Source organism: Rhipicephalus microplus, chromosome 9 (assembly GCF_043290135.1).
Source record: "Rhipicephalus microplus isolate Deutch F79 chromosome 9, USDA_Rmic, whole genome shotgun sequence".
NCBI classification, from domain to species: Eukaryota; Metazoa; Arthropoda; class Arachnida; order Ixodida; family Ixodidae; genus Rhipicephalus; species Rhipicephalus microplus.
This window is the reverse complement of record NC_134708.1, coordinates 91,501,150-91,523,999: the sequence shown is the minus strand read 5'-3', so window position 1 is coordinate 91,523,999 and position 22,850 is coordinate 91,501,150. Positions and strand designations below refer to the sequence as shown.

General features: G+C 42.2%; 1 protein-coding gene and 1 long non-coding RNA gene across 2 annotated transcripts in view; one reads left to right on the top strand and one right to left on the bottom strand.

Moving 5' to 3' along the window:
* The first annotated feature begins 411 nt into the window (after positions 1-411).
* Positions 412-12,846, top strand: LOC142772005 (uncharacterized). The gene is made up of 3 exons (XR_012886233.1): positions 412-658; positions 3,573-7,163; positions 11,299-12,846. It is a non-coding gene; the product is annotated as an uncharacterized LOC142772005 (long non-coding RNA).
* A 7,525-nt stretch (positions 12,847-20,371) lies between these two features.
* LOC142771396 (uncharacterized) overlaps positions 20,372-22,850 on the bottom strand; it is a 60,429-nt gene continuing 57,950 nt past the window's right edge. Inside the window, exon 5 of the mRNA XM_075872874.1 lies at positions 20,372-20,547. Coding sequence (XP_075728989.1) covers positions 20,402-20,547 — 146 coding nt within the window. The 3' untranslated portion in view covers positions 20,372-20,401. The remainder of the gene's footprint in view (positions 20,548-22,850) is intronic.

Sequence of the window (22,850 nt, the reverse complement as noted above, 5' to 3'; positions counted from 1 at the left end):
TGTCATACCTTGAAGGTTGCGTACTGCACTATGTCAAAATGTTACTGCTTTGTAGCCATCCTATGATTCATTGAGAATTGATAACTCTGATATCACTACTGTAGAGGTTTGCGTCGGCGACACGCACCGAACGTGAAACCGCACTACGTCTGTCGTAGAAGCAGTAGGAGGCTGTCATCTGCTAGAACAAAAACAAAACAAAGACCTGCGAAAATATTCATAAGTTGTAACTTGCTTTTTGAATAACCGTTTATCACTTTTAAAGTTATTTTGCCGGATAACGTACATTTTTTTTCAGTTTATAGCAGCGACAGATGTTTTTTTTTATTTTCCTCACACAGATATCCAAGCCAAATCCATTCACAGCTAAAGCCACATGTTGTTTGTCTTTGTCTCCGTGGGCATGGCGTTTCGGCGCGTCTCTCATGTGTCGGCGCTGCTACACACGAGAGCACGAAATGTTAAATTTACGCAAGGAAGCGCCATTCCTCGTTCGTGTGATGTGCTAAGATTGCGCCCTATTCCCGCGGTTGTTCGAGTGCGGATCAAGTGCGAGTCGCCCAAGGAATCGGCGGGTTGGGCGGGCGCTCGAAGGACTCCGAGGTGACGGCTGACGCCTGTGGTTGCTTCCCTCAGGACAGTGTGAAAGAAACTAAAGGTAAGGGGGACACTTTTTTATGTAGACCAAGTATGCCACTCAGTGCAAGTGTGTGTTGCTGCACTCGAAAGAGGCGTCGTAAAACAGCAACCTTACGCGCCTTTGCGAGTGCGGTTGCCGATTCGCTTTGACAACGCTGACGCCAGCAGAGCCATGGCGCATCGGAGCGGCCTTACTGGAGCTAATTCGAGACAACTGCGGCAACATGCAAGTGTATGGTGATCGATTTTTTTCATATGTGCAATGTAGTGAGGAAGACGCACACGGCGCTTGCTACGTTGTTGATTAAACGAAGCCTGCAGTGCCATTTGATACAAAGCAGCATTTTGTTTACGTTGGCGGGCGATACAATTTGTAACTTGGCTCGATTCACCTAGCCAACCGCCTAAGTGGGTTGATTAGCATACGTTCACGGTAGAGCGTTATTATGCCCCTAAACAATGGCGTGTGCTTGTTGAAAGATATAATGTGTGTGCCTAGTGTAGAGAGAGAGAGAGAGGTGTTCGTGCAATCTGCATATGTACCTGCAAGACGCTTTTGCTTGTAACTAATAATGTACCGGCCAGCACATACATTGTATGCCTGACTTTGAAGAAAACTTGCATGCACAATGTGAGATTTTGTAATCTGCCAGAGTTGCTTTTTATAAAATAATACACTGCCAGCATGTTCAAAATAAGTTTCGCTGCTGTGTGGCAGGGGTGCGGTTATCACGCTGTTGTGTAGTTGCTGATGCAAGCACCTATAGATTTGATGCGTTATTATTTCTGATCTAACTCCTCAGGTTTTGATGCTTTATTATTTCTGATCTAACTCATCATCAGGCTGTTTCAGCACAAACAAGGCAAAGAGAGAAGGAAGACAGGCAATGACAGGACCAGTGCCGACTTTTGTTTTCAGGAGAATACCCATGTTGGTGTATTTATTGTGACAGCCTTTCTGTGTTGCTTTTTTGCCCAATTTATGCAACAACACAGTTGTCAGCAATATGAGAGAGAACACTGAAATTAGCTTTTAAAGATCATGGTGACTAAATGCCTAGTAATTCACAGCACAAAGTAACATCAGTATGATCAATGTGGACGAGTACAGTCTTGCATCTAAAAAATATATTGTGCAAAATGTTGCCTAAGGAAGAAACCTCTCTATGTTTGCAAATAGTGTGACGTCACGTAGAGCACCGTGCTAGCCATTCCCTCCCTCTGTGAAAGGGCTGGTTGGCAAGGAAGTTGTTTGTGACGTTCCTGATAGACCACTGAGATTATGCGATTCTGAACCTGTAGCCTAATATATACGTAATCTTTTGCGCAGTTACATCGCTGCATCTGACACCTACAACTTATTTGCATATTTACATTGCTCCCTTAGGACCTAACACACAAACTTGTTGTTTGCATTGTCACTTCATGAATATCGAGCGGTAAAGGTACTGAGTATATGTGAAACAAGAATCTCTGCTTATTACATGAAGATATATGAGGCCTTCGATAAAACGAGTTATACCTTTATTAGGCTTGAGTACTCGTCGGGGCGATTCATACATGCAGCTTCAGAAAATGGTATCTTCTAACCCGGTGACCATGCAATTTTTTTCTGCACACAGCGCAAACACCGAGATGTACCCACTCGCAGATGGTCGCGTCATGTGCATATTTACTTTGACTAAAATGTCGAAGTTTTTTCATCGACCGGTCCCTGCCATGAGTGCTAACGTCTTCGCAAACAAGACACATTGTTGTTGACACTGCACACACCACACACAATATTCTCAGTTGAACCGATATTCTCAATACCTTTCAATGCACACTACATGCCGCAATCAACAGTGCACATTTTTGAAGACTATGGCACTGTTCCTCGCACAGGCCACCACGTGTGTTCACTTCTTCAAGATAAACAGACAGCGTGGCAAATATTTTACCACACAGTTTACCACACAGCTAGATGTTTGCTGACACATACTACAGCTAATGTCGACCTTGTAACGTGAAGTGTAAGCTTTGAAAAGTTAAAACTTATCCCAAACACCGCACGACTGTACCAGGCTGAGCCACCAGCGGGAGTGTTTTTCCAGCCACACCTTTTACATGTGCCAGTGACATCATGCTGTGATGTACCTTGGTAGGGGCCTATCGCTGCATACTTTATGTGAATGAGGGTCCTGTTAGCGAAAGCAGGCATTGTTGATTTCGTAACTTGTTCATTCCCAACTGGACCTTCATTCGCACGAGTTGTCTGACTGATATTCAGGCGAACTTTTGTGCAATAAATTATACAGTTGGCAGTATGTGCTTGCTCCATACTGTTGTTACTGGTGTTTCTTGTTGTTACTTTGCACTGCTCATTACTGCTCACCTACAGAAACTAGCCTATCTTGCTGCTGTTTTTGAGAAGATGCAGCTGGCAAGTGCGATAGTGTTCGTAACTCTAAAATCTCAAGCAAAAGTTATCGTTTCATATTTAGTTAGTTGCATTCATATCTGTACATTATAAGAAGTCATTGATTAAACATTAATCCGTGTTCCTTCATATAATGCTCACAACTTTTATATCAAGTTGAATGGTGTTTATAAAAACATGGGTTTTAGCTAAACGTCATGCTCTTTTCTTGAACAGCTGGCAAAACGCTATTGGATGCTTACTTGCCATGAATTGGACTGTGTTTGAAATACATTGCAAATCTTCACCGGACTGCCAGTACACTTCACATTGGGGGAACACTTATTAACCATGGAATGATTAATTAAGAACGGAAAGAAAGAAGCGGCAGGCCGGGATACTTGATATTGGCATCCGTTTTGCTACCCAGCGCATTATCATGCAAACTTCCTATAGAGTGGTTATGAGTCTTGCATGTGTGTCTGTAAACCGAGAACTTTGGGTAGAACTATATTTATCTTACAAATGGTTGCAGGACTGTGGAGGCTGTAGGGCTGCTTAGGAATGGTGGAATCCCTGGACATGTGTTCAACCTTGCTGCATCAGCTCCTTGGTGTTTTCACGGCATCTTTACAGATGTGTTGGGTGAGTAAAGCAAGCAGGTTTCAACACAAGGAAAAGTATAATATGGCAGCACCTCTTGTGCGTGCCTTACATCCCAAGTATATCAAATATTTATCTTGCACCTTGTGGCCTGTAATTTTTAAAGAGACACTTCTTTTTGCTTTATACTTGACTCTTGATGCTTCGACAGCAATGTATTTGTGTTTGACAGCAAGTGTTCTTGAACAAATAACTGATCTCAATAATGACAAAACACCCTTCATACTTGGTCCTTAGCATATGTTAGCACATATCTGTAGCAGATTCAATTATTCATTTTTTGCTGGGATGATAATGGGCAAGTAGCAAAGGCAAGTTCAGATTGGAGTGGTCGGTGACGTCTGTTTAGGCTCTGCCATATTGCTTTGCAACCAGAGTTACTTGTGGCCACATATACAATGAAGCCACATGACGTGCATTCTAAATGAGATTACCATATCACATTTCGCTGCATCTCAATGAGTGCCAAACAAATGCAGATATCATTAGCTTGCCACTATAAAGGGATACTAGACCAACACAAGGTTGAAATTTAGTCGTGGTGTTGCAGCTGTGTATGACTCTACAATGAATGCATAGCCGTGATAATTTGTCTATATGTTGTCACAATAGTAATGTTACACACATTGTACGATACAAAAGAGGTCCTCGCTTATTTCGCTTTTTTTCGCTATGCTTCTTTCTTGTCTCTTCTTGCCATGTGCTCCTCCTCACTGTACAAGGAGCAAGAGTATTGGGCACACCAACATGTATTTTAAAAAAAGTTGTAAGGTGAGCACCGAGAAGCTAAACACTTCCAAATGGCTCAAAGAGGTAAAGGTATTGTTTCTAGCTACTTTTTGGGCACCCATAGCTAGTTGTGCTGCTGCAGTTAAGAAATGAGTTAAATGTTAAAAATTATTTGGAGGTGGTTTGGCACCCATAATTGCAGTTACATACAGAACTAGGTTTCAATGCGTAAGCAAAATCTGTTTATTCTAAATCAATCCTAATGATATCTGAATTCAGGAAATATTCACAGAAAAGCTCAGGAAAAGGCTTAGTGGTTGCCCCTTGAACGTGAAGGAGATACCCTTCTTCTAAAAGGTCGATAGACAGTCTAGTAGTCTCGATATTACATGCACTATAAACTATTCTGGTGTGGTGCTTTTCATGCATGTTATAATGAGAGGGGTTTTTATTAGAACTGTTGTCACTTTGCCCTGCATTGCTTAAATTGTTCACATAGTTATAATACATGAATCACTTTATGCCTTTTGATTTTATGCAATTGGTTTGCTTACCCAGTCGGTTTAACTTGATTTGGATAAAAACATAAATGCTCTAAACTTTTTTTTTATTATACAGCAGGTTTATTTTTAAAATACGCGACCATTGATGTGAACGCAGTTGGTGGCGTACTTGATTAATCCTTCACTATCACCACTCTAACTACACCTGCTACAGTGCATAGTGTGACAAAAGTAATGGTACTTAACATTACGGGCAGCATACACTTTTATGTCTCAAAATGTGTTAAAAAGCCTGGTAAAAATGTGTGTTTTTTTCACTCCAACTAAATATTCTGGTCTACTCAAAAAAGCTCCCGCTCTTTTAAGGTCCTCAAACTATTAGGTGTTCAAAAGAAGTATCAATGCCATATGCTTTCTTTGTCAGCCTACTCACCACTCTAATAATGAGAATTATCCGACAACATTACCCAGTAAAATAAAGGGATGTTATAAAAAGTAATGTCAATTCAATTGTCAAAAAACGTTGCCAAGGTACGTTTTTTTCACTTTTCTTTTCACAATTTTGTTAAAGTTACTTTTAACAACATCCCCTATAGTTTGTTTGGCATCATTTTCTGCTAGTTCTTATTATAATGTGTTCAACAAAGACAACAAACCCTTAAATTTATAGTTCTTTCCTTTACTCATGAATCTGAAACAGTGAATCTCAGTAATCTTAGCGGTGTGTAACTTGTTGTTTTTTTTTTGATTAGTTGTGCATGTGTTCACGTACATGCATTTAGGTGGGAGGGCGAACCATTGCCACCTCCTGTGACTAGCAGATTTTCTGAGAACTGACAGATGCATAATGCTGCCAAAGAAGTATAGGAATATTGGAAGTAATCGTAACGTAATTGCAATCGTAATGTAATTGCCAGTAGCCAAAAAAAAGGTGTCCCACACTCGCCATAATGGTAACAGGCAGCGCTGACTGACTCTTCCATGTATAAATGCACGTATATACCGTACAAAATGGAAGAGGGATAGCTGCTATGGTAGCTCAGTTGATAGAGCATCGGACATGTTATTCGAAGTTCGCAGGCTCGGTCCCTGTACAGGGCAGGTTATTTTTTTTCCTTCTACTTTTCTTTCTTCACAATTACAACACTTCTATTCTTTTTGAAGACTTTCTGGTGTAAAAAAGGTACCTTATAATCTGAAGAGGCAAACAGAATGTGCCAGTGTACGAGTTAGCTCTTGTAGTGGTTACAAGTAAGATATGTTTTAAAGAATAAATCATTCTGCCACTTGCCTGAAGAATGGCTACAGGACATGGCACTGGATGCACTTTGTTATTTTTGAATCAAGCTATCTTGTATTCTATTTTTAAAAATTACATGGGATCACATGACGGTATCACACACTTTAATGCCACAAAGAATATGCAGCGAACAATGTTATAAATGCGAAATTGCATAAGGATAAGGTGAAAACTGCACCCTCAACGAGAATGTACAAGGAGCACAGGGTGCAGGCATTATTCCTTTTGCCCGTGCTTTTCAAGTGCGAGCTGTTTTCACCTCGTTCTGACAAACTAACTAAATTGAGATGTGTTGTTATAGTGCAAGAGGATGCTCCACGGGAAACTAGGTTTGTCTCAAACTCTGTGTGTGTCTTTCAATCTATATGGTGCCCGGTTCAAGAGTTCATGCAGACCAGATCGTGTAAAACAGGACCGTGTAAAATGGACCGTGTAAATAAAATAAAATGGACCATGTAAATAAACCGGATTGTGTAAAATGTCGTTTTCGTGTGCAACTGTAGTTGTGGTTGTGCTGAATGACCTTTCTTTATATACACTACATAACAAACTTGCTTCTTTAGAGTCGAGTGCATCTTCGGATCGATTTTAAATGTTTGCATATGCGAGGCCTTAAGTTTTATAAGAAATTCCTCAGTGTGCCACGAGGAAATGTGTGTTCAGCGAAAATTTGCATATCATTATATACAACTCTTAAAGCCTCGTCTACAACTTTGTGCAAGTTGACCTTGAGCAGAAAACGAGGAGCGGCAGCAGCCCCCAGAAAAGAGCAAGCACCCTCCAAGCTCCCGAAGCTCTCTTCGACAGGAACAGCAAGGTCACTGTGTGGCATTGAAAACCATTGCAAGGAGTGCCTTATCAGTACACTGTGCTGCTCTTTCATCGCAGAAGACGAAGTTGACCACTCCAGAGAAACTTCACGCTGTGTATTGTGAGTGCTTCACTGGTTTTGTTTTTGTCCAGCCAGCAGTTAAGAAATCATGTGTCAGAATCAGCCGGGATGGCTAGAGGGAGTCGGGCAGGCATGTTTGGACATTTGTCTAGCCAAGTAGTGCCAATTTTCGCACTGGTCCTGTTGGAGTTACTGCCACAATCACAGAAGCTACGTCACCTCTCTAAATGTACAGATGTGTCGGGGAAGATTAGCTGCATTAGGTTTTTCTATAACTGATAGCTGCCAACATTCTTCATTACACAGGAGTTTTGTTCCTCACTTATGGGTGTAAAGCCCTCCACAGAAAAAATGCAACACGTCTACTTCCAGAAGGCTCCAAGACCCTACTTGTAGGTTTTTTCGGCTTGTATCATAAGCACCTCGTTTGGGTGTACATGAACATTTTATAAACATGTACAGCGAAAACTTTGGGTGGCCGGTCGTTTTGTCGTTATCATGTTCCTCGCAGTATTCTTAAGCATGTTGTGCATTACGTTGTCAATCTGGTTCATGTGCATAGAAGACATTACGAAGTTTCAGGCTACAGTATAAGAAGCCTCGAAGCAAGCTATCAATAATTTATGAACACAGTTGCTTAATCTCATACATGATACATCACTAAACTTTCGTGCGTATTCATCAATGTAAGCTCGTCTTAGTGTTATCCAAAAAGAAGATGTGAGTCGACAGATGGAAATATTTAGTGGGGTAATCAAGGTGAACAGTGGAAGTGCCTCAGACAGGCTGGCCGATGTTGCGATAGGAGGACCTATTTTCTAGAAGTCACCTTGTCATCTTTGGCGTGTTAGTTTAAATGGGGTCAGTAATGACATCATCTTTTGGTGTAGGCGTGTGTGCCTGTTGGAAATGTTTGTCTGAAAAGAAAAACCTATAATGCAGAAGAGTGCAGCCCTTCCTTCTTTTGAAGTTAGGTTGCGCTGATGCAAAGTGTTCTCCTGTCGGAGGTTGGGGGTAAGGGAAGCAAAAAAAAGATAAATGATAGAAAAGAAGAAAGAAAAGGGGGATGCAAAGTAAAAGTAATGCTACACTGCTCCTACTTTGCATCCCCCCTTTTCTTCTTTTTTTCCCTTGTTTTATTTTTTCACCTTTTTTGTTACATTTGCATTGTCCCATCTAGTGCATGAATCAATGACACATGGCTTTGCTATAGCAAAGATGCCTATGTGGTGTTGGGTTGAACAGTGCATTGTACTTCATTTAGTTAATTACAGACTGATCAGTCTTGCAATAAGTGCTTCCTGTCTATCACCACACATGTTCAAATCAAAAGTTTGTGCTTGGCTCTTGGTATGCTGGTATATAGCTTGTGTCTTGGACTACTCAAAATGAATGTTATTTTGCTGCTGTTTATGGTAATGAATTTATCCAACATGAAAATATCTTGCCTTGCGAACTTTGTCGGACCTGCCTTTCTTTTTCTTTCCTATTCAGGCATTGTATGTGAGGGAGGCAGTAACAGAGAGGTGATAGCTTGAGCTTCGAAAGAATAAATGCTGGCAGTGAAGCAACTACACATCAAACATCCCGGCCATTTTGCCAACCGTCCTAAATGTGTTTTGAAAAAAAAAATATTGTGCTCGTTTACTGTATTGAAAATTGCAAAATGCTAAAATAAATCGCAGAGAACAAAACATTAGGCCACGTTGGTGCCTTCTGGACTTCCCAGGATGTCGTCTGGGTGTTGTTTGTAAAAAGTTAAATGTGTTTCAAAAATACTGCCTCTTCTACACCAAATTCCGTCTAGGTATTAAGTAAAGGTAATTGTGTGTAGTGCATGAAGCTCAGTAATATTAGTGCAATTTTTTGCCACATCAAAAGCAAGGAAGCAGTTCTCTTTATATGGCAAGTTATATGATTACACTTTGTCTTAAAGTAGAAATGAATTTTTGAAGTTTTCTTATGATGGCTGTTTTCTGCATTTGATATACGACAGCTTCCGTTCCGAAGTTCCCCATGGCCCTCAATAGGAGACTTCAAAAATCATTTTCCTCATTTAAACAAAAATTATAATGATAACACTTGCCATATAACAAGAACTGTTTATTTGCTTTCAACTTACACATAAAAGTAATTTTCAATTAAAAAAACACACAGCTCAAGTTGCATCTCAATGTGGACAAAAACGATTATATAGTGATATTTTTAATCTGGACCTAACATTTTTTTTTCGTGAAATATAACTTCTGTGCAGTGAGTATTTCTGGCTCAAATATTCATACAAAGTGCAGTATTGCCATACAAGAAATGCAAACGATAAACAGTTTGGCTGAATTCTTCAAAGCCTATGTAGCGGAAAAATTGCACTAATGTTACTCGGCTTCAAATACTTTAAGAAGCAGCTTTACTTAATATGTAGATCAAATTTGATATGGCAAGAAAAAGCGGTACTTTGAAATTTTTCTCACAAATAACACCCGCACAACATTCTGCGAAATTCTGAAGGTACCCACGTGACCACTACTTTTTTCTCTTCAAAACATTTCTGCAAATAACTATTTTCAGAAGAGTAAACTACCATCATTTTTTAAACTATACATCTGTGATGGTCGCCAGGCAGTATGGTTTGTATGTTTGATGTAGAATAGCCCAGTGCGAAAAACAACAAATGTCTGAGCATCCTTTGACGCTCGGGCAATTTCGAAAGCATTTGTTTGTTAGCAGCAATTCAGTTAAGCCCTTGTCTTTATGCTTAGGCCCAGAAACAAAACACAAGTAACCAAAGTAGTCCTAAGAGTCATGTAGTCTCGCTGTTCCAAGGCTTGTGGAGCCTAATTTAGTGCAAGCTTCACCATTTTTAAAAATTATGATTTAACCAACAGGTTTTGGAGGCACAGTGCATTTTCAGCTAACTTGTTTCACACCAGTTACTTAATAAAAACCGGAAAGTAGAGGAAAAAATACCATTTTAAAGGCATTGTAGGTAATAACAAAAAGGACTGCTTTCTTTTTTGTGTTGTGCTTTGCCTGAACGCTGTGCTTTTTGTGGTATAGTTCATTGTCTAGTGAACATAGGCCTTAAAAACTAACATTAGCCATGTTGAGGTCGATTTCTTGGTTATAGTCATAGTAGCCATATTAAAAATATATGACTTCAAACTTGATTGTTATTTTGAAGATTTTTTCTTGCATATTGATATTTCAGAGTCTTAGTCAATTTTGTTATAAGAAAACGTGATGTCATAATAGGGTCACTTTTTGTAGAGTCGTTCAGTTCTACCTTTCCTTTTACATTCCTAATAGAGCAGTTATTTTCAATATCGGTATTTAAAATTGAATGAGCACGCTGTATGTAGTAAGGTGTAAGCACTTACAGATAGCACATGCACACAACTTTTCTGTTGGCAGTTTATTTCTGTTATTCATGATTTATATGTGTGGTTTCACGTCCGAAAACCACGATATGATTATGAGAGACGCCGTAGTGGAGGGCACTGGAAACTTCGACCACTTGGGGTTCTTTAACGTACACCCAAATCTGAGCACACGTGCCTGCAGCAATTCTGCCTCCATCGGAAATGGAGCCGGTATTGGATACTGCGACCTGCGGGTCAGCAGCCGAATTTCTGGTACTCTTGCTCCCCTATATGTGTGCAGTTCGGTTATAGCTATCTGGCTTGCACAGATTTTTAATGGCACCTGCCTGGTCCTGCTTGCTTTCATGGTGATTTTAACCTTCATAAGTTGCATAGGTTTAACTCTCAAAATTGTTCAAGATGCCAATTTTGTGCACAAACTGTATAGTATAAAGGTAGCAGATGTACATGCACACACTATTAAATGTACATTGAGAGCTTTCACTTGCAGTTTCTAAAGTTTTACTGTGCAGGAAGCATTCAAATCATAATTTCATAAGGGCATATTAATCGATTATCTCTACCATTGAAAATCGTGACAACCTAGTTATTTTCACTGTGATAAGCATGCTGTTTTCTTTGATGTGACAGAACTAATTTATACACTCATTCCTTCTATCATTCACATATGCATAACATGAAGGATTGTGTGTCTTACATTTTCAGTTTCATTCTGTGTGTTATAATTCTTGTGCATGTGAACTCATGTGCTAACATGTGTCTCTGACATTATTTGTGCCAATTATTTTCATTTCCAGGTGCCTATGAAGGACACATAAGTTCTATGGCAGTGACCTTCCAAATTTACAGTGGTGCCGGAGCCTCAAGCAGCATTTCGCCGATCTCTACAAGGCATTCATGAGACACACAGCGCCACACTTTCACAGTGCTATGATTATTATTTATGTTTAAACATTTCGTTCTAAAATTGCTGTTACATTGTGTTTTGTGCCATCATCCTGTAGATGGAGCTCATGAAATTACGGTGTAGTCACGTCATTGGTGTACCATCATCACTGAAATGTCACTATTCACAGCTGGAGCCTACAGACAAATAAAAAAATATATTGATTGTAGCAGGGCTGGTGTGTATAATAATGCTTCTCTATTGATAATAACTTTATTAGTTCTTTAGGTCTTGCATAGAACACTGCATTAATGTGTTGCAATGTAACCACCATTTATGATCGCTAGCATAATAATTTAGTATTTTTGTAATGTATTTTATTTGAAAGGTAAATGTGCTTCCGCATCACGACAATTAGAAAGATGCCGATGATTCAATCCCTCATGAAGTAGCTTCTTAACACATTTGTTTCTTTCAAGCCTTTGTTTACTCATCAAGGCTGTTTGAGATAACAAACATATTTCACCTTCATGCAACATATTAAGAATGAAATATTCATATATATTTCTACACAGTACTTGCTTTTGCAAACAACGTGAATGGCCAATAGCTTTTACTCGAGATCTAGGATGTCCATTTGATCTTTGCAAGATGCAGCAGATAGCTGCATGGTTTCTGCATTATGCTGATTTCCGTAAGCTGCTTATCGGCTAATTTAGCATGATATGGCACTTTCCGTAAGCTGCGGCTGTCCGCATCTTTTCGCACGATATGGCGCTTTCCGTAAGCAGCGAAAGTCCGCATCTTTTCGCATGATATGGCGCTTTCCGTAAGCTGCGGATGTTCGCATCTTTCCGCATGATGCGGCTTTCCGTAGTCCAATAATTGCGTATGTACGGATCCGTATATGCGGAACGTTTCAGTAGGGCTGTCAAGCCTTTACCGCATCTTCAATCTTATATTCAGCTATGAGTTTTGCCAGAATAATCTTATGCACACAAACATCGGCTTCCTCTATTTCGGCTTCTAAGTGGTCGATGTCCACCATGTCTTCTACCTGTTTATCAATTCCTTTGAGAAGCTAGAACTGGTCGGTTAAAACGTTGTGAATATTCCGCAACTCACTTATTTGCGGGCGTTCTAGATGCAGGAGACTTTCGATGCTGGCAATGGCTTCCATGACGGTCTTTCGGACTTGACTACGCCTTTCGATTAGGGCCTCCATGATTCGGCCAAGTGTCGGGAAACGTCGAAAACCACTGGCCGGCCGCGCACCGAGGCGAAGTAGGCACTTCCGTTCTACACATCACAAAGCATTGCATGATGAATCTCCGGGCATTATCGACATGTCACGCTCCACTGTCTGGGTAAAGAACAGGGTTAGGCCTCCCACATAAGCTTCAACCAACGGCGGCTTCACAAAAGTCTTCGAGACTGCCACTGCGGTCGAAATTCGTGAAGGCCGCTTCGTCTCTCCTCCAAAGGTCCTTACTCCCGGGTTTCACGGCACCAAAATGTTGAGGAAAGGAACTGGCCTCCATGCACGCCCATGGTGAAGCCCACCCGTCGACATCTTTATTCCGAACAGTGATCTAGTTCACCGATATCGATAACGTCATTCCTCGTCTTCTACACAATTTGTAACACTAGCACTTTGTGCAGCCAGTCGTGACTTAAGTGATGAACTGAATTTCAAGCGTTCCAGGACCAGGAATTTCACTCGACTAATCACATAACTTGGAAGTTTAAAGCAGAACGTGGTTCGTTGTGGGATGGATTTTGGGAAAAGATGATCTGCACTGTTACAAGCTGTTTACGGAAAATTCTAGAGAAAGGAACTTCGATCGAGCAGTTCGTGACCATCATTGTCGAAGTAGAAAATTTGAATTCTGGGCCGCTAACGTATCTCTCCACTGACGCTACTGATTCAGCTCCACTTGCGCCTCCGCACTTTCTAACCGGTAGGAAATATACTAAACTGCCTAGTGCGAATACTGCTGGAACATCGGAAAGTTGCTCCGCATTTTTAAGCATTGGAAGTACAAGCAGCAAATAGTAAATGATGTTAGGAAGCGTTTATATAAACAAAACCTTTTGTGCCGGAGAACCCTATTGCAAAAAACAGCGTCCCCAGTGCGATCCCAGTACGTTTTTCGGCACTGGTGCACGCTTGTATTCACTGGCACTTCGCTGGCCGCACTGTAAAAACGATGTGTCGCACTGGTAGGGGCGCTGGCTGAATCGCTGTGATGCTGGCGCACATTGCGACGCGCTGAAAGCACTGGAATTTTCACTGGTAAGCGCTGGTGAATACTGGAGCACGCGCACTTTATAGCAGCGCAGCGTGCAAATTATTTTAGTATGTGCCGAGGTACATTTCGGTGTCATGGAATATAAAGCGCTTAAATCAACGGAACAGAGATATGCTACCATAAGAGATACCGAGCATACATAACTTTTGCAGCACACGCACATAACACAGCAAATATATTGCACCTTTTTCGCATATGCCCCCGGGTATACCGGCCATATTCGCATCAGCCGTGTATTGCTGTAACGATTCTAAGTTGCAGTGTTTGTAATCCTTGAGACGTCCCCCGCTACGCCACTGATTACCAAAGAGAGGGAAGACAACTCAACCCCTTGTCTATCCAGTTTTCTTTTGGCTATGTGCCTCAATCACTTCCCACATACAGAGATTCGTGCTGGGGCCGGGAAGTAAGAGACGCTACGATCTGTTCCTGTTTACTGATGCATTTTATTTATTTCCAATTGCAAATGGCGTACGAACATGCTGCCCGCTTGCAACAACCGCTACACAAAATTATAACACATGCCTTAGAGACTCGCGACGTGCGACACAGGATACATAAGGGAAATAACTTTAACAATACAATGGTGCGACGATACAAAGTACACGCATGACGACACACACACGATGAAGTTATCGGTTACCAAAAACCGCAATGTCTCAACACAACACCTCCCTTCCCGCAAAGCCAATCTAAATAAAGTGCATAAAGTCCATCTCATGAAAGGTCCATGTAGTCGCGGGCCTAAGAGCTGGCTGTTCGAGTCGGGGCTCAGCGCTTCTTTCTGGGGTCACTGTCCGATTCGTCAGGGTCTTCATCGTCTTCGTCATCGCCGCCTTCGTCGTGCCTCTAGTGATTTCGATCTTAGCGCTCTTTCGTAACGTTCCATTTACTCGCTTCCTCGTCTCCTATCCCTAACTTTCATTCCTCATCGTACCGTCCCTGCCCCAGTCATCATCTCATCGACTCTCATCGCTATCTCTTCGCACCGTTATCTTCCTTTTCCATTCCGTCTCTCTACCATCAAGATCTCAACGCTCCATCTTTCTGACTCTCTTCGCATCGTCTCGTAGTCCCTTTTCGCAGGACCCAACTCCGCCCCTCCGTGGCACCTAACCAATTGCCTCTGTTGACACGACACATTTCTCTGTCAGTCAGTGTGTGTCATCTTCGACGGCCAGCCCCGCGGCCCACACCAGTGGAAAACCCTCTCCCAAGCATAGCCGAGCAAGTAGCAGTGTACAAACTCAAGCCTCGGAGAGAGAGATGGGCGAGCTGTCCGAAGACACGTGAATTACGGGCGAACATTGGTCCCAATGCAACGACAAAGCGCGTTGTCTGTAATAGCCAACGTCTGGAGTTTGCAGTGTTGTGCCGAAATGTTTTCGGCCAAACCAGTTGCCCCGGTTTCTGGTACCCGATTACCCAATGTCCAGATCGAGTCTCAACACCTCAAGGAAACTCGGTGTCTCCCACGAAGTTCCCCGCAGCTGCCGCTTCTTCGACATTCAACGCCGCGGGTGGCCACCCGCGCAGAACGCAGTAATGAGCCCTGGAGCCACGGAGGCTGACGCAAACTCAGGCTGGGCCCGGCACGGGCGCTGCATCAGGGTCGCATTCACCGAACCAACAAACGGTGCTCTGCTGCTCCCCCATGCTACAAATCTGAAGGGTGCGCGCGGAGCATTGCCACCATACACTATCACACTGTCCGTAGACAACAAGGCCCCACCTGGTCCTAGTGTTTGCGCGGCGGGGGGGGGGGGGGGGCGAGAACAGTCGACAGAATCCTTCCAGCTACTCCACTCCGGAATGAACATTCGTTACCCCGAAGGTTTCTTTTCCTTTTATAATGCGTGGGATTAAGAGATGAACGTAGACATTTTGAAAGGGCTGGGGTTCAGTCCGTGTTTGCGGGGACGTCACAGCCTGCAACACTAATTTTTAGGAACACTAATACTTAGGAACATGCAATTTCCAGTTGGTAATTTGGTACGACTTCGTGAACTGACTCCCTGGCATACGTTCAGCGGATTGCATTAGTATTTCTATGGATGTTTCCTTTTTGTTGGTATTGATATAACTGCATATATCAGTACACTGGCACGCCCGCTGTATAGTACCAGCGAAGACCAGAAAAACTGCTGTAGCTCGGTATCATCACTCGGTAAATGCATTTCTCGCTATGATTGACCTTCCACTTACTTCAGGTACAGTTTAGGTAACAGTCAGAAATGTTGCAAAGCTCGAATGCAGAAACGTCATGCATCGCAACTCACCTGCTTCAAGAGCGGCCTTACCCAGTGCCCCGTTCCAGTGAGGCTTATCGTGCCGCCCGCGTTGATATACATGCTGCCGGCGCTTTTTACAGTTCTAAAGCGCAAGAATGACTGTGAAGTACGGCTTAGACATCCCTGGGCCTAAATCAACCATTTTTCTGCATGTGCGGTGTCCACACAAGGAGCGGCGACAATTCATGTTTCGTGTTTTCAGCAACACAAACTGTCACCGAAAGCCTCCTTCTGAGCGCCGGAGCTGGTACATCTCTGACTCGTATGTAAAAACACGCAATTTTGAGTTGGTAATTTGGTACACCTTAATGAACTAATACACTAGCATACTTTTTCAGTGGATTGCATTAATAATTGCTGCGGCGGTATCTAAGCTGCAGTTATGGAGATAACTGCAAATATGTTCTCTGGCACGCCTGATGTGTACTGCTACATCGTTGCTTGCGCGAAAAAAAAATACTGAATATTAACTCACGTGCGTGGATATCTACCAAACAAGACATGTAAATCATCAGTACTAGTTGACCAGTAGCAAGTGCTAGAAACGACTATCAAAGGAAGAAAAAAGACTCTCTGCCGCAACAGCTCACAATCTGTGGCTGCTCCTCGAGTCAATTTGACATTTTTTAGAGTTAAGAGCTAGATGCTTCAAAAAACTTTGCGCTCTTGCTAATATCTGCACGTCATTCGGTGCCCGGAAGCCGGTCTTCACTGTCGAATCAAGATGCAATTGTTATTTGGAAAGGAATATCGTGTCAGTCTTCACTGTGCGACTTCTAAACGTGACGTTAGCGGCGTGTTTTACCGATAAATAATCTTTTTACAACGCACCATGCGTGTTTTGGCATGGCAAAGTAGGTAGTGTACTCAGTCCGTATTCAAAAGGTGGCGAGTTTGAATCCCGTCAAGAAACGTTTTATTTTTTTCCAGTTTTTATGTTTTAAATGTGAATGCGCGCTGTCTTGCTTATTTATTTATTTATTTATTTATGGCGAATGGGCACTGCTGGTTCAACCACGTGAAGCGATTTTGCACAGAGTACTGGGACGCTGTCGCTCCAGTGTCGCAGTACCTGTGCTGGAAGGTGCTGATACCAGTGTCATACTGGGCCCATAATAAGGCATGGCGCTGGACGCTGGTACCCAGTAGCGCTGGTTTTTGCAATAGTGCGCATTAGAGGAGCACAGCCTAGCAACCAGCTTAAGGTTAACAATGTTGTCATCAATAAGGAAGACAAGGTGCCCAATTTTTTTTGGAAAGTTGGTAGAGTGATTGCTGTGTACTTATAAAGTGATATACACGTAGAGCCTGCAAGATCGTTTTGGCAGGAGGCACGGAAGTTAGGAAGCCAGTACAGCATTTTTGGCTATTGGAGTTGGGCGATTTATATTTGTTGGGCGCGGAGAATGTTGTAACTTGTTTTGAACCTCTCGCGAGTATCGGAAGACTGGGAACGACGAGGAGGAATAGAACGTCAGGAAATAGAACCTGCTCTTATACGTGGATGCTCTGGTTGGCATCTCTTTCATTCGGCGCCTTCAAACGCCGAAACATGGTTTTCCCCCAGTTTTTATTCCTTGAGCAGACTGGTAAAAATGACTTTGCTGTCCAACATTATCTGCTCTGAATAAAGGAGTACGCAGATGGTGGTGCCTTGTTAAAGGTCCATATTTTTCTACCTTCTGACTTTTGCCACCACACATACTCAATGATTTGAAGAATTACACTATTGACGGTCATATAGGTTTCTCCAGACCACGTTTTGCAAGCAAACGGTGAACTTGATTGAGTGCGGTATTGTTTCTTTCAAGCATCACCAGTCAATGCAGTGTGCTTTTCTTGATTTCTCTTGATACACTAATGCTGTCAAGAGATGGTTGTGCCTTGCTCCACATTTTTCTACCTCGTGACTGTGAATTTGCGAAAACACGTCCTCTATGATCTGAAGAATGACGCGTCCGACGGTCACCTAGGTTTCTCCATAACACGTTTTGCAAGCGAACGGTTAACTTGATTCAGTGTGATAGCACTGAATAACTTGATTCAGTTATTCAGTACGAGAGCAATATTATGTGATCGGGTTTTAAACGTAAGTTACTTCTTATTGAGCGAAAGGCATACTGATCTATCTATCTATCTATCTATCTATCTATCTATCTATCTATCTATCTATCTATCTATCTATCTATCTATCTATCTATTTATTTATTTATTTATCTATCTATCTATCCATCTTTCTATCTATCTTTTATCCATCTATTTATCAATCTATTTATCTATATATCTATCTATATTTTTATCTTTCTATCTAGCCACATACTACCTTTAGCTTTTCTGGTCGTTTCAATAATGGTATCAATACCGAAATTGGTACGCAATAACAACACTGTGTCACGACCATTAGCAGCTAGTCATAAAATGAAAGTCATGACGTGTATATCAAGTCCATTCAAGTTTATTACATATTTCACATTCCGTTACATGATTGGGATAGTATACGAGGAGATTCGAAAGCTTGGAAGAAACTGAAGGGTAAGCTTCAATGTCGGCATGAATGGGGTAATAGCAAAAAAAGTACAAAGATAGTGCGAATTTTTTATCATTGACTACTGAGTTCAAATAACAGTAACACTACAAATATTACATCACACTATGGTAAAACTACTGATAAAGTTAGACATGAAAATTATCGATAGCATGAAATAAGGTTAAAACAAAGCAAAATAAAGTACATGACAAAATCAACTAGTTTCACATCGATTGCGTAAGTTGCACAAAGGCTAAAAGTTAATATAAAACGAACACAGAACTGTTGAAAGATAATACCAGTTAATTACACAAATCATGTTATTTCATCATTTCCCGAGAAATATGTCATTAATGTTATGATTTACATTGCATGGTTCTGCTGTTCTTGCGGTGGTTTCATTCACAAGACGTATTCATTAACTGGTATGGTATGACATGACTCCATGGTGAACATACGTGACAAAACCTAACGTGAAATTCTTGACATGCATTTCATGCAAGAAGAAGACTAAATGCCAGGCGCATGCTGCTCTTGTGGCCGCTTCGGTAGCTTCACGTATACCAAACTTTGTATTACTTCATGCGAATGGAAGATGGAGTTAAATAACGCGTCAAATATGATAATAATGATATTCGTGGCATGTAAAACATGACCACACAATATGCTCATATGCCTTCGCGGTCGCTTTGCTTGCTTCACATTAACCAAATCGGTGTTACGGGACTTCAATGGATGACGAAAATATAAGACTGGTGCTAACATGATAATCATGACATGCGTGTCTTTGATTGATTTTATATGTGGGGTTTAACGTCCCAAAACCACCATAAGATTATGAGAGAGGGCGTAGTGGAGAGCTCCAGAAATTTTGACCACCTGGGGTTCTATAACGTGCAGCCAAATGTGAGCACACGGGCCTAACACATTTCCGCCTCTATCGGAAATGCCGCCGCCACAGCTGGGATTCAAACCCGGGACCTGCGGGTCAGCAGCCGAGTACCTTAGCCACTATATCACCGCTGCGGGGCTACATGCGTGTCTTGTAACACATGACTTTATGCTACGCTTATTGAGTGCTCGCTGGAGACAGGAATGGACGACGAAAGTAAACGACACGTCTAAACATGGTAATCATCATATACATGTCACGCGGAACATGTCTACACGCTACGCTCATAGCAGGCTCGCGACCACTTTGCGAGCTCCACAAATACCAAATTTAGTATCGTTTGATGTCATCGAACGTCGAAAGAAAATAATTTCAAACATGATAATCATGACATAGAAGTGATATATGGCATAATTTACGTCCGTCTTGGAACGTTGCGCTAATTCTAAAGTGACATATCAAACTTCCTCATTCATGCTTCGCATATCATCGAATGCCACTGTACGTGGGATGTGCCAATTTTTTTTATTTGTTGCTATAGCAGTTACAGACACCAATGGCGGCAGCGGACCACTTACCTTACCGCCACTGCCCTTGTTACCTGATTACAGCGATCGCCGTAAAAAGCACGAAAATTCCGTCAAGCATCTGCCTAAGACAACGTGATTGCAAAAGCCATCACGTCTGGCTAAATGGCTATCATCGCCGTTATCACTACGAACCAGTTCGGAGCTTGGGCTAGAAAATGGACACGGCGTGTTAAAGCAAGTGTTTCAAGTAAGATAGGTTTTTTTAAGTGGCATTTCTAAGTGTGAAGTTAGACACAGTACGGGTATTTTGGTTTCTAAAAAGAAACACAGTTGAACGAAGAACGAAATGCCACTGGCCTTGCCAGCTGATATCGTTAACACTATGATTAGTATTTCCACAATTTATGTAAAAGATAGCCATAGACTTCAAAATATTTATAAAACAGAGTTTTATTTTTCTGATCAGACTATCTGCTGGCACTCAGGAGTGTAGACAGTGAAAGATGGTTGCAGTCCTGCGAGGCGGTTAAAATGATAGGGGCAGTTTGGGCGAGGTCTTAAATTTATCGAAGAGTTTGTTACTCGAAGATCGTAATATACAACGGCCCCTAGAATGAAAAAAATGCTAATTGCAAGAACTGCAAACAAAACAAATGCCCATCACATCCACGAAAAGTGAGCACCACATTTGTTTACCTCGACTTCTAATGCACTGTTTTATCTAAAACGATATCAATCTACGCTTCGAACTTACGATTTCGGGTAAATAATATCCTTACAGTTGGCACGAGTGTACAAAACATTCACATGAGCTGACAGAAAAAAAGAACGACAATAATTATTCACGTACATCGTGATAATTTAAAGACTTGAGCATACGAAACGCACGACAAATATATGAGGGAAGCTGGGCTGAAGTGCACCTTCAATTTCGAGAACCTGCCTGGAATTATTTAACGTGCACTTAACTGCGGGGCTCAAACGACGGGGTTCAAGCAGTTTTGTGTCCATAAAAAGTACGGCCACCAAAACTATGGCTCCATCTCGTGAACTTTGCGTCAGTACACACAAAGTTCACGGTCATATGGTATGGTATGGAAAAGTTTATTGAAGTCGTGAGGGTCAGTCTAAGACTGATGCTGGCTACTTCCACGTCGAGACAGAGAGGGCAAGCCCCTCTGCTGCCACACGGGCCCTCTGAACAGCCCTGATTTGGTCCGACAGCGCGTCACTGTGCAGCATTCGCTGCCACCACTGTTCACCGTGAGAAGCCGCATCGGCCTTTGCTAAGCAGTGCCAGAGCATGTGTTCAAAACTGAGAAAGCCCCCACACCTACTACAATAAATGAAACCCCGCAGTCCGGGTTATTTTATTCATGACGAGCGGGTATACCTCAACATCTGCAGAAGCCCAAATGTAACCGCCTGTGGCTTAACTGAATGCATTCAGTCATGTCCTACCATATTGCCCAAGTTTCTACGCTTCATAACTTCACTTAAAGTACAACGGGCTCCTTTTCTTCTTCTTTTGTTCCTCCCAGTGTTTTAATAAAAAACAGCGCTCTTTTCTGTGCTTGTTTTTTAGCTTCCGTAGTTACGAAGTGACCTGTTCTGGGTTACGCTGTTCCTGCATTCAGTTATGTCCTCCCAACTTGCACAAGTTTCCACGCTTCATAACTTCCTTTCTAGTAAAACGGGCTCTTTTTCTTGTTCTTTTGTTCCTCCCAGTGTTTTAATAAAAACAGCGCTCTTTTCTGTCATTGTTTTTTTTTGCTTCCGTAGTTACGAAGTGACTACATCTAGGTTGTGCTGTTCCTGCATTTAGTTATGTCCTACCAACTTGCCCAAGTTTCAACGCTTCGCCTGTGGCTTGTTAAATCTAGAATGTGGCTAGGGGAATTCCCTGCGCTCTAAGTAATAGTCTTTGGTTATATCATTGTACGTTAACAACTGGTCCCTAAACTCTTAAGTGAGAGACTCAGCCACCTCAGGGATTGCACGGCACACTAATTCTTGTGCCTCCCTGTGCACCACCTGATTGAGGTTACGTGGGACTCCCTCCACTGACCCCATGTGCGCCGGAAACCAAGTAATGGTATGCGGAGTGATGTCCGTACCCTGCAGCAGTCTGTAAGCCAGTTCGCTAATAACTCCCCTAGAGAAGGCTTTAATTCCAATGCGAGAGTCACTGAACACTAAAACTCTTTCCGAATAAATGAGCGCTAGGGCAATCGCCACCTGCTCAGCAACCCTCGTATTTTTCCTCTAAACGGAAACGGCATTTTTAACGCTCCCTTTCCATCTACCACCACCACCGAGTAGGCATCTTTTCCGTTATCCATGCTGCGTCAACAAACGCGGGCTCTTCCAGCTGATACTTTGCCTAGCGCAACAAAGCCCTAGCTCTCGCCACTCGCCTACCTACGTTATAAACACGGTGCACGCTTCGCGGGAACGGACGAGCCAAGACATTAGCCCCGATGTTCACGCTTAACTCGTATAGGCGCGCACCATCACGAGTCACCACCGATTCTCTGATTGGCTGTAAGATATACCTACCAGCTGGTGTTTCCAGCAACCCCTACACTGAGCTTCAGTGAATTCATCAAGAGTATTATGCAAACCGAGCCGCAACAACATATCATTTGACGTACTCATAGAAAAACCGAGCGCCGCCTTCACAACTTTTCTAATTGAAGCTTCCAATTTGTCTTTCTCCTCTTTTTACCAATTCAGCATAGAAGCTACGTATGAAAATGGCAAAAAAAATGCGTGAACCAAGTGCATCGCACCTTCTTCTCCTAATCCTCTATGCCCGTTAGAAATCGTTCAGATAAGTCTTATGGCCTCCAGTGTCTTCTTGGTAATACGCTGAAGAGTTATATTATTCGATCCGTTTGCTTCAACTACA